Genomic DNA, 11,765 nt, shown 5'->3' with positions numbered 1-11,765 from the left:
AAGAGGCGCGGGAATGAGCGGGTTGGGGCGGGCTCCTGCGCGGTCCCGCACGTGGCTCGGTCGCCGCCGCCGCCCTGGAAAGTGACCCAGGCTCCCTGCGGGCTCGGGCCCCTAGTCTCCCGGGGGTGGGGGCCGGACCGGCTCCTTTGTGAAGTGACTTTCAGGCCCCTGCTCGGCCTCGCGCACGTGCCGCGGTGGAGGGAGGGCGGCGCCGCCGTGCGACGTGCTGGCGCGGGACCCGCGGGGCTGCCAGGTGTCGCGAGCCGAGAACAGCTGGAAAGCGAGCGCTTGGAAACGGGCAGCAACTCCCGCTCGTTTTGTAGCTGTCTCTGATTTGTGGGTGTAGCAGGGCCCTACGGGATTCATCCCATGCTGAGGCCTTGATCGTGTGAAAACGGGAAGCGGGAAATGAATTTAGGGTGGCTTAAGTCCTAGTCGGGATGGAAGAGCTCTGCTCGCTTGGGGGCAGGGGAGGTTCTCCTTTCTGACCCTCGGTGCTTGTTTGGGAATTAAATAACTGCCTTTTTTCCGGGTCAAAATAGGTTTGTTGAGTTCTTTTTTAGCTTCTGTTGTATTTCATGACGCCCTCTCAAGGTTGAAGTGCTAACCAGGATTGCGCTGAGAAATACTGTGCTGTGTTGACTCGCGTGTTTTAGCCAAATGTGAGAAGAGAAAAGGCTGCCGGTGTCTCGGTTGTCTTGTACAAGTCACTAAATAGCAGTGGAGCGTGCTGTGCTTGGGAAAAGCTCATTTGTAATTCTCACACCCAGTTCCTGAGATGTAGTCTGGGGCACAGAGATAGACCAAAGGAAACCCAGCTCTTTTCTCCTGATATTTGGTAGGCTTTACAAGGAAACAGGATCCTGTTATCATTGAAATGATGGCTGTATCTCATACACAACTTTAACTACTGCCATCATAATCTGCACAAGCCCTGGAGTTGTCTTTCCCCTGCCCCTTAAGTTGGGATCCCTGGATAGGCAAAGCACTGGTCGACCACCCCAGGCAGTTGTACTGGGGTGAATGCTCAGCACTTGTCTGGGTCTGACCTCTTGTTTGCTTTCATTTCTTTAGGTCATTTGGGATAGGTGCAGACCTGTCTTTTTTTTTTTTTTTTTCCTTTTTTCTTTTTGTCCATCTAAAAGTCAGGAGGGAAAGAGCCTGAAGCCAGTGAAGTATTCTTCCTTATTCCTTTTGTACAAGGAAACACCTTGGCTGGAGACTCCTCTCTTTCCCCATGTGCTGGGGGACAACTGAGGGGTAAAAGTGACTTGGGAATCTCCTGTGTTCTTTCTAGGTGATTGCTAGGCCTGTTTGTGATTACTTTCCTCCATGTATCATGCGTGGAGCTGGCTCACTCAGTAAGTGTGTGCCGATTGCAGCACCGGGTCCTTCTGGTTAAATAACCCTGTAGATTAGGTTCTGCATTTAGGTTCAGACCTTTACTGTTGCTGGTTCCTGTTGCTGCAGCTGGGAACAGAGCAAGACTGGCGGTGTTCACGTTTGAACATAGTTTGGTGGGAACAATATAATGTGTGAACTGAGTAAGCTTCCTCTCATCCCTCAGTTTTCACAAATGAGGAAACATTTTTGTGGTTTAGGAGGTTGCATTCTTGGCAACTGATAGGAAATAATGGGTGTGAATGGTGAGTGCTGCAGGAGCCACGCTGAACAAAACCATTCAATGGGAAAGCGGTTCCTGGAAGGAGGCATGTCCTTTGGCTCTGAAAGCAGAGGCCAGATTTACCTGATGGATAAAGAGCTCTCAAAAGAGGCTGTGCCTTCCCTGAGAGCACAATCTAGGTTTTGAACGTACAACTTACAGAGGCTGATAGTTTAGAAGATAACTCCACATTTGGTCGCAACTCCTGTATTCATAAATGCTGATCCAGTCAGTACTTAAGTGACAATATATCTTGTACAAGAGCATATTTTATAAGGAACTGATGCAATGCTACCTTTTACTACTGAGTTTTATAACTCTCTTGTCTATTAGAGGAGGAGCTGGAGCACTATTAACAAATAAGCACTTGTTTATGATCAAATGTTTCTCACGATTTAAAGGTGTTGATTTAAAAGAAAGTGAACTTTACTTTTCTTTATGCAGATGCACTGTTTACAAGAGAGAAGTTCATTTCTATCATTTCCAAAACTGCGTAGTATATTTTGGAGGTAAGTTGAAAATCCAGACTTCTGTAACTGCTTAAGTAGATTAAGAAACAATTATTGGGTGGATTGCGTAATTGAAGTTGTGGCCTTTGAATTTGAACTGTCAAATGAGATGGTTCCACATAATATCTAATAGACCAGTTTAACATAAATCGTTTAATACTTTATGTTGCCATGGCAAGGAATTAGTCCTAGATGCTCTTGCTATGGAAATAAGCGTACAGAAATGCCCAGAGGTTCACTTCTAAATAATGGGGACACAATAAGGTGGTATAGCCCTCCCAGCAAGCAGTGCCTAGTAGAGAAAAGTAGTTGTGCCTCATGAACAGGATCCTGGTTTTCTCTGTTTAAAAATCCAGAATCTTCTGACTTAAACAAAAAAAATCCCAAATTCTATGATTAAAAACCCCAAAATTCACATCTTTCTATGATTAAAATGAAACATCATTGTACATATATCTCTATGTAGATATCTATATATATCAGTTGAACACAACGTTTTATTGATATATTTGCAATTTTAAAGCAGTTTGGAAGCCTGCCAGTGCTTTGATCATTATAACGGAATAAATTCTAAATAACTATGTTTTGGCATTTGATTTTATTTCTTTTTATCATGGAAAATCAGAGCTCCTCCTGTGCCCTTTTCTCATCAAGACATGGGTCCAGCTGCAGCTGTGTCCTGTCTTGTCCCCCCTCGCTGCCTTGTGGCACTGAGCAATCATGCCGGTGCCCTGCCACTGCCCATGCTGTTGCCCTTCACTCCCAAACCATAACCCCCCCAGCCCTACTGGTGCCCCTCACTCCCAATCCATAGTCTCCTGGCCTTGCTGGTGCCCTTACTCCAGACCCACATTCCCCTGAACTTGCAGGTGCCCTTCACACCCAACTCACAGCCTCCTCCAACTCTGCTAGTGCCCTTTATTCCTGACCCACTGCTCCTTGCTCCCACACCCTAGCTCCCCAATGTCTGAGGAAGAGGGTGGGTGTATGAGGAAGAAGGGTGTGAGGAGGGGGGGCACGTGCTCTACCAGATTTCTGCACCCATAGCGGGATTGCAGCCTGGCTTCCGGGCAGAAGCTGCCTCCTTGGCCCAGTGGGTAGGATCCGGCATGGGAGGGAGTGCTGTGCTGCCATGGCTGCCAAGGTAAGGTGCAGAAGTGCAGAGCTGTGCCCCCACTGCTCCTGGGCAGGAGGAGTGCCTCACCAAGGTGGTGCAGCACTCCTTCTCATGCTGGATCTGACGTGCTGAGCTGCAGAGGCAGCTCCTGCCCAGAGCTGGTCTGGCCAGACTGCAGTGCCACACCCCACTATGGGCTCAGAAATCAGAGTGGGGGGAGGCACGTGCCCCCCTGCCATAGACTTTCATAGTTTCATAGTTGGTAGGGTCGGAAGGGACCTGAGCAGATCACCAAATGCAACCCCCTGCCATGGGCAGGAAAGGATGCTGGGGTCAAATGACCCCAGCTGGGTAATTATCTAGCCTCCTTTTGAAGACCCCCAGGGTAGAAGCGAGCACCACTTCCCTTGGAAGTTGGTTCCAGATCCTAGCCGCCCTGACAGTGAAGTAGCGCCTCTTGATATCTAGCCTGAATCTATTCTCAGTCAACTTATGGCCGTTATTCCTTGTTACTCCCGGTAGTGCTCAGGGGAACAGGGACTAGCCCAATGCCTGCTGGTCCCCTCTGACTAGTTTGTAAACGGCCACTAGATCCCCCCTCAGCCTTCTCTTGTGGAGGCTGAACAGGTTCAGATCCCTTAGCCTCTCCTCGTAGGGCCTGCCCTGCTGCCCCCAATCATGCGAGTGGCCCTCTGGACCCTCTCCATGTTGTCCACATCCCTCCTGAAGTGCGGTGCCCAGAACTGGACGCAGTACTCCAACTGCGGCCTGACCAGTGCCGCACAGAGGGGGAGGATCACCTCCTTGTACCTGCTTGAGATGCATCTGTGGATGCATGACAAGGTGCGGTTGGCCTTCCTAACTGCATCTCCATGCTGTGGGCCCATATTCATCTTGGCATCAATGACAACTCCAAGATCCTTTTCTGCCTCTGCACTGACAAGAAGGGAGTTCCTCAGCCTGTAAGTCTGCTGCTGGTTCTTCCTCCCCAGGTGCATTACTTTGCACTTGTCAGTGTTGAAACCCATCCTGTTCTCATCTGCCTGCCCCTGTAACCTGTCCGATTGCAGCCTATTCCTCCTTTCTAGCATGCCCACTTCCCCTCACATCTTAGTGTTCTCTATGAATTTGAACAGGGTGCTTTTTACCCCCTCATCCAAGCTGCTGATGAAGAAGCTGAACAGTGCAGGCCCGAGGACCGAGCCCTGTGGAACCCCACTGCCCAGGTCGAAAATGACCCGTCCACTGCCACTCTCTGGGTGTGGCCGTCCAGCCAGTTAGTGACCCATTTGACTGCATAGGTGTCGACACCACAGTCCCCTAGGTTTTTTTTATGAGAATGGGGTGAGAGACCATGTTGAAGGCCTTCCTAAAGTCCAGGAAGACTATGTCCGCTGCTTCCCTTGCGTCTAAGTTTTTTGTGACCTGGTCATAGAAGGCCATCAGGTTGGTCTGACAGGACCTGCCTCTAATGAACCCGTGTTGGTTGCCCCTAAGCATAATCTCCCCTGCTGGCCCTTCGTGGACATGTGCCAGGATAATTGTCTCAAAAAGCTTACCCAGGATTGAGGTAAGACTGACATGGAGGGAGCTGTTCTCCCCAATGCTGTCTGGTGGCCAAGTGCATGTTTCCACATACATGCACATGGTGCCTCCTGAGTCCCACTTCCCACAGCCCCTTGCAGGCTGAAACTGCCGGCCTACAAGGGTAAACCTGTGGTTTCCCATGTTTTTCTCCTGTAAAGTGGAAAATCCGCATCTTTCCACTGCACACAGAAAACCCAGATCCCTGCTCATGAATCCTGGTACAACCAGAAAGGGCCCAGACACACTGCATTATTTAGTTTATTTCTTTGCATTATGCCTCTCTTTTGAGAAATAAATTTGATCCACGTGTTCAGCCACAATGACTGAATGCATAAAACAGCATGTATTTAAATAACAGAAAATATCTTTTCGGAGGCAGGGAGAGATAGTACAGGAATTCTGTTGTCATTAAGGTGCAAGAGGTTTTGATTGCACCTGAAAATACTTTATCAGAGAAAAAAATGATTTTATATTTCCAAAAGGTCCTCTCTAGTTTACTTACTACATTTTCTCAAATATTGCATTTTACCTAGCATCCCATAATGTGAGTCATATTAAATATGTACTGGCACATAACCATGCTAAACAAAATTGGCTGGAAGTGAAAGAAAGCAACAGGCTGCTTTGTGTTTCAGTTTTTAGTTGTTTGTTTAAAGATTTTGAGGGTGGGAAGGAAACAACTTTGATTATTTCTGTTTTGTAAAGAAAAAAAAAGGTCACATAAGCACTTTTATTCTTTTGAATAATACTGTTACCAGGCTTCATCATACAACAGCATCACGAGCATGCAGCTGTAGCAAAACGGTTAGCGATGAAAAATATCAGGACCCTTTTAAACTTGGTAGGAAAGACCTGGAGAATCTCTATGAGGATATTAAAAAGGTGAGACATCTTGATGAATGCTCTAGAACAGTCAGGTGTTTCTGACTTACAAGGTTTTTATTTAATATCTCCTAAAAGCTTACAAAATTGAAGTAAGATTTATTTTGATATCATCCTTATTTGATTATCATCTGATTCCCTCTTAACTGTAAAATAAAGTTGAGGAGTACATCATTACAAGCTTGATGATATTACAAGCTGAGCAGGGGCTGGAGCCACCATGTGCTCCGTACCCTCCCTGGGCCACAGCTTGAGCTGTGACTGAGGGTATATGGCAAGGACAGTAGGTAGCACACAGGGTGCAGGCGCAAGGGGGCACAGGCACTGCATGGGTGCAGCGAAGGCATCAGCGGGAGCGGGCAGGCAGCAGGGGGGACAAGTGGAGGGGAGCAGGCAGCAGGGGCAAGAGGCTGGGGTCAGACTGCTCGTTTACCCCACCACCTGCTCCCCTGTGACTGCTTGCCTCTCCACTGCTGCTTTGCCTATAGCAGTGGTGGGGGAGACAAATTTAAGATGACCTTCCAATAATTCAATTCTGTACATGGAGAATTATAACATTTTATAATCTTGCAAACTCTATTTCACAGCACTATGAAGCAATCTTTTTTTCAAGGCAGTATGAAGAGTTGCTCTAAACTATGTACTGTGAAGAGCACTAAAACTAATTCCAGCATACGTTGAAGAAGCTAAAAACAGACCACAAACAGAGGATTTGATTGCATGTTCCTAATATTCTGTTCATTTATATCAACAGGTCAGTTTTGTAATTTTGATATTGATATTTTCTTTTGGCTTGCAGGAACTACTTGTATGTACAGCAGAACTTAGGGAAATGTGTGAATATTACTTTGATGGAAGAGGGAAAGCCTTTCGACCAATGATTGTGGTGCTAATGGCAAGGGCATGCAATATTCATTACAATAACTCCAGGTGAGTCTTTGGTCTTGAAATTTATAGATGGGAATGAAAAAATCTGATAAATCTTAAGTTTAAAATTCCATGAAATATGTCCAGTAACCTTATCAAAACAGCAAGGTCACCTCCAAATTTCAGTTTAGCTTCCTATTGCTAACAGCATTTCATCCTCATGACATATTATTAATTTTCACGAGGAGCTTATTTTTTGTATGCATGTTTCTGGGAGAATTGTGACATGTACTCTTGTTTTAACAGTGGAAGGGTAAGTAAGATCCACATTTACAGTATTTGAAAGGATTTTGGTCACATCTTGCTATATAAATACTCTGTTGCTACTTGTACCACTGTGACCCAGTTCACACTTCGTCAGAATTATTTGGCAATTATATAAGCATCCCTATAGTTAACAAATTCTTCTCTGATAGAAGTTCCTTGTAGGAGAGACACATTTTTTGTAATTAAAGAAGATAACCCAGGAAGCAGTTGGTACTTTTCAGGTGTTCTGAGCAATGAGATGTATTTTCTCCAAAGATGTCACTGGTGCAGGATTTTCACTGCCATGTATTTAGATTCTTAGCTCAAGGGCGTGGTATTATTTCCTGAAGTCTTCGAGTTGTGTGACCCTTGAGAGCATCTATAGTAGAGCAGAGTTATCAGACCTGCTGTCTACAAGCTATTGGCATACTGCCAATGTTAATAGTAAACGCTTTGCTCACGTATTCCAGGCATTTCCTTCATGTCAGCATTCATGGAAGATTTTGACTGTTAGTGGGGTAAGAAGAAGAGTTAAAACAGACCCTTCTGCCTTCCATTGCTTCTCGTTTGGAATTCTGAATTTAAGTCTCTTGCCTCCGGGGATTCTCTGGTGTTTTAGCATTTTTTTTGTCTGGCTTTCTTTGGTCTGGCTGTTCTCCTGGTGTTCAAGTAGAAGAAAGATCTCTTGGAAATGTCCGTGACGTGTGATTATGCTCCCTATATTGGTTAAAGGAGAGAAGGCAAGGGGTTGTGTTGAAAAGGAAAGAATCAGGGTGTCCGGAGGTTACTAGTGGAGTTGTTGAAGTCATCATCAATACAGAAGAAGTTTGGGACATCGTGCAGAAAAAAAACTGGATAATCCAAGGGTTGGAGTAAAAAAAGTAAGATCCTTTTTAATAATACAGCTGCGAGGTGATACTATTAAAGACTGATAACCAAGACTTCCACTATGACCTGACAGAATTGAGATGTAGATGGGCCAGGACATCCCAGTTGGTCACAGAGGCTGCTTACAGACATGGAAAAAAAACAGTGCTTTAAGCTGTGCACACCCCCACACCAAGTGGAGCACATGCCCAGAAGAGGCAACGCATTATTCTGACCCGTCTTACCCAACGTCTGTGTCGATTACATGCTTCAGTGGGATTTTTTGGTGCATTTATCTAATAGTTGATTGAATCAACTTTAGGTAAAAACAGCAAAAAGTCCTGCTGAAGCATGTGATCTATTCAGATGCAGGGGAGCCAGGTCAAATTGAGGGACTTTCTCTTCCAGTAAATAAAATGCTGTTTTGTTTTTTGGGGAATGCAGTAGTGGGGGGGTTCATGCCTGCTTTTTGGGGGCAGGGGTGGGGGTTCACGTCTGTCAGCAGCCACAATGGCTAAGTTACCAATGGCATATAGCTGTGGGAAAGTTAAATGTGATCCTAGGATACTTCTGAAGATGTATTTCAAGAGAGAGGGAATAATTTGGGTCATCGTACAAGAGGCTGGTGGGGCTTCGCCTGTAACACTATGTAGAGTTCTAGTTATCCACACTTAAAAAAAGATTATTGTCCTTTGACGCTTTTAAGCACACAGAGATGCATAGGCCTGGAAGGGACCTGGAATTGAAACGAACAAATGTAGAGGAAGGCTACTAGGATGAGAGGAGACTAGAAGAACTTGGTTTGTTTCGTCAAGTTGTGTCAAGTCAAGTCAAGTCAGTCCTGAGGCCGCACCAACCTTTGGGGCATCTTTGACGTAACAGTAACTTTTTTTTTCCCATTCTTCCTGGTCTTTTGCAATCCTTGTACGATCAGTCAGTTTTAATCCTGTCCAGTCTTTGATGTTGGTGGCCCAGGTTGTCCTAGGTCTTCCTCTTCTTATTCAGCCATCGACAGCACCCTGCAGGATGGTTTAGTCTAGCAAAATAAACAAACCCCTTGGTTTGTTTAGTCTGCCAGAATGAAGCCTGATAGGGAATATGATTGTCTGTAAGTACACTGAGGGTCAGGGGAGGGAGAGGAGCTATTTAAGCTGAAGGGCAGTGTTAGCAAAAGATTAAATGGGCATGCATTGGCCATGAAGGAATTTGTTTCAGATTAGATGGCTGCTAGCCAGTATAGCAATTTCTGAAACAGCCTTGCTGTCAGAATAGTGGGAGCAAAAATCCAAAGTAGTTTTAAAAAAGAATGTACGAAAGGGATTATATGGCATGGTGCCTCTCATAACAAAGGAATGGATTTGATGACCCATAAATTTTTTTCCAGTTCCCGTGTTCCTATTTGTCTAAATCTCAGAAGAGTGATTTGAGGTATTGGTTTATGCTCAACAATGACCTCTCAACCAGGACTGAAATGAACCCTAAAGTACCAGCCTACAACTCATGTCAGCCTGTATATTATTTCACAGTACAGTACCAAGTGTGTTCAGTGCCAACCCAGATTGTGATAATCAAGACTCTATACTCCCAGAACATAAGTGCAGATCATCAAACTGGTGTCCCTAGCGTTTTTTGCAGTGTTGATTTTCAGTGTGGGCTGCGCCTCATTACTCTGAACCATTTGTGATGTTTCACTTCTTTCACTTGTGTTGACATAAACTAGGTAACTCCTTTCCTTGGTCTTCATTCCCTTGGAATGGTATGCTGGGAAAGAAAATCACAATGCTTTGGAAGGGTAAAAAGAATTGTTGGTTTGGAAGGGACCTCAAGTCATCTAGGTCCAACCCCTTGCAAACATGCAAGATGCACATTCCTAAACCATCCCAGTCAAATGCGTATCCAGCCTCCTTTTCCTCATTTTTTCCATGTTCCATCCCTATTTCTCTCTGATAGATCTCTGTAAATGTATGCAAATTTGTCCACAGTGCACTGTTTCCACTCCACAGATGCTGACACATTTTCATGGTGGGAGAGACCAAATCAAGGAATAAATTTGTTTTATTTTTGAGAGATCCCCTTCTATCGGTTGACCATGTTCTGCATGGAATTTCTAGCTTTATGATTCTTCTAACAGCATATTGTAGATGATACTAAATTTTGGGAGCTTTATTAGTCATTGTATACTATATACTAAGTACATACAAACACATACTTTCTATTCATACTGTTGTGTTGACTTATCACTGATTTGTATAGCTGTGCTTTCATTTCCTATTGGTGAATTGTTTGTCAAGCTTGGTTTGGTTTTGGTTTTGTTTGGTTTTTAAACTATCCAGGTGTGAAAATCCTGTGCAGGTGGCACCTAAAGAGAAGAATATTGCTTTCTGGTCATTCCATTTCTGTTCTCTGACAGCATTAGCTTGAAGGATTTTCATTTTTCCCTCCAAGTTTGGAATTTTCTTTTTTGGAAAGCACAGAAGAAAAACATTATCTTTCTTCTGAAGCACATTTATATTTATTAGTCTTATCCTAATTTATATCTGAATTTGCTTTTCTTTTGTAGGAGCTTCAGACCTTCATACAGTGCAGGAAACTAATTGGAACATTATTAGGGGTACAGCATTTGTATCTGCCAGGGGAGGGAGAACATGAGTAAATTAATTTTGGTGCCTGATTATACTTTACCCTGCCACTGCTTCTGTTAAAGATCAACACATACTGAGAGCAGGGCTATTTTTATCAACTCTCTTGATTCCAACTTTTCTATCTTCTCCCTGCCTTTGGTGACTTACTGCTGCTGCATATCATTACCTTTCAGTCCCAATTTTTTCATGGTCTTCTGGATCCTACCTGTTTTTTCCCTTTTTTCTTGGTAAAATACGATTCTTTTAGCTGTATAAATAACAGTAGGAAGGGAAAGGGTTCCTGCATGTTCTTTTAGATGCTAGAACATCAGACAAAATGTTATGTCCTTAACCTGTAGGATGATCTTGATTCTGGTGTCTGTGCAGTACCTTACTGGAGTCACTGGGGCCCTGCACACAGACACAGCTCCACCCACATAATGCCTGTCCTTCAAGCTGTTCTGTGGTTGTACCAATTAGATGAAGTGACTCTTAAACCATTCTCAATGGATTACCTTTGCTTTGTTTTTCTTCAGGAAGCTCACTTTATTGTGACTGCTGAAAGGAAAATGGTACGTTCAGGTTCTTTGTGTCCTCATTACAGAATTAGTGAATGGAGCGCGTAAATTGTTTTGTGCTAGTGTGATTTTTCCTTTTCCCCTTAAAAATCCTGTTGCCATCAATGTAAGTCCCAGTAGTTAGGTTCCTTGTGCCATAGCTTCTTATTTTTTAATAGTTGAGGCTTTATCGCTTTGAGTGCTGGAATCCTGGTAAGGGGTCTTAATTTGGGATTGTGTGAATCCTGTTTTCACACATTTCCCCTATGTTTCTTCACACAACACCTACAGAAATACTCAGCATCATCACACACCCTGGCTGGGCCCATGTTCTGCAATCTACAGCTTTCCCAGCTATAATTTTTAAGTAGAAATATATTTCAGATGGGCTGAAATAGGAGACAAGGTAGGCAGCTGTAAAAATATTAGGGTGGGAGGACCATTTGAGAAAAAGTTACTCACCAGAGAAACAGACATACCCTTCAAAATTACAAGAGAAATCCTAAAGTACTATTGCACCTAGTAATGCCTTTGCCACTGGCCAAACTAGGGTTCTTATTAGGGGTGCACCGATAAAGACTTTGGGGACCAATACCAATAGCTGATATTTAAGGAAGCATATCAGCTGATTAATGATCTGATTTCTGATACAGTTGCCTCTAGCTGGTAAGTCTGTTGTGGTGGAAAGGGTGTGGGTGGCAGATCAATGCCTCCTGCAGGAGGGAGGGGGCAGGGGTAGACGCTGCCCAGCTGGGGTGGGATGGGGCGTGGGATAGAGCCACGGCCCGG

General features: G+C 44.5%; 1 protein-coding gene across 2 annotated transcripts in view; it reads left to right on the top strand.

Annotated features, from left to right (window-relative positions):
- Positions 1-2,107: 2,107 nt before the first annotated feature.
- The window catches only part of PDSS1 (decaprenyl diphosphate synthase subunit 1), a 34,217-nt gene continuing 24,559 nt past the window's right edge, over positions 2,108-11,765 (top strand). Inside the window, exons 1-3 of one of the 2 annotated variants that reach the window (XM_019531766.1) lie at positions 2,108-2,172; positions 5,635-5,758; positions 6,558-6,688. In XM_019531766.1, coding sequence (XP_019387311.1) covers positions 2,108-2,172; positions 5,635-5,758; positions 6,558-6,688 — 320 coding nt within the window. Of the gene's footprint in view, positions 2,173-5,634; positions 5,759-6,557; positions 6,689-10,955; positions 10,992-11,765 lie in introns of those variants that run through there. The other variant, XM_019531775.1, reaches the window with a different exon arrangement.

Source organism: Crocodylus porosus, unplaced genomic scaffold (assembly GCF_001723895.1).
Source record: "Crocodylus porosus isolate Cpor-Errol unplaced genomic scaffold, CroPor_comp1, whole genome shotgun sequence".
NCBI classification, from domain to species: Eukaryota; Metazoa; Chordata; order Crocodylia; family Crocodylidae; genus Crocodylus; species Crocodylus porosus.
Note: the sequence above shows the minus strand (reverse complement) of the source record. Positions and strands in the feature narration are given on the sequence as shown.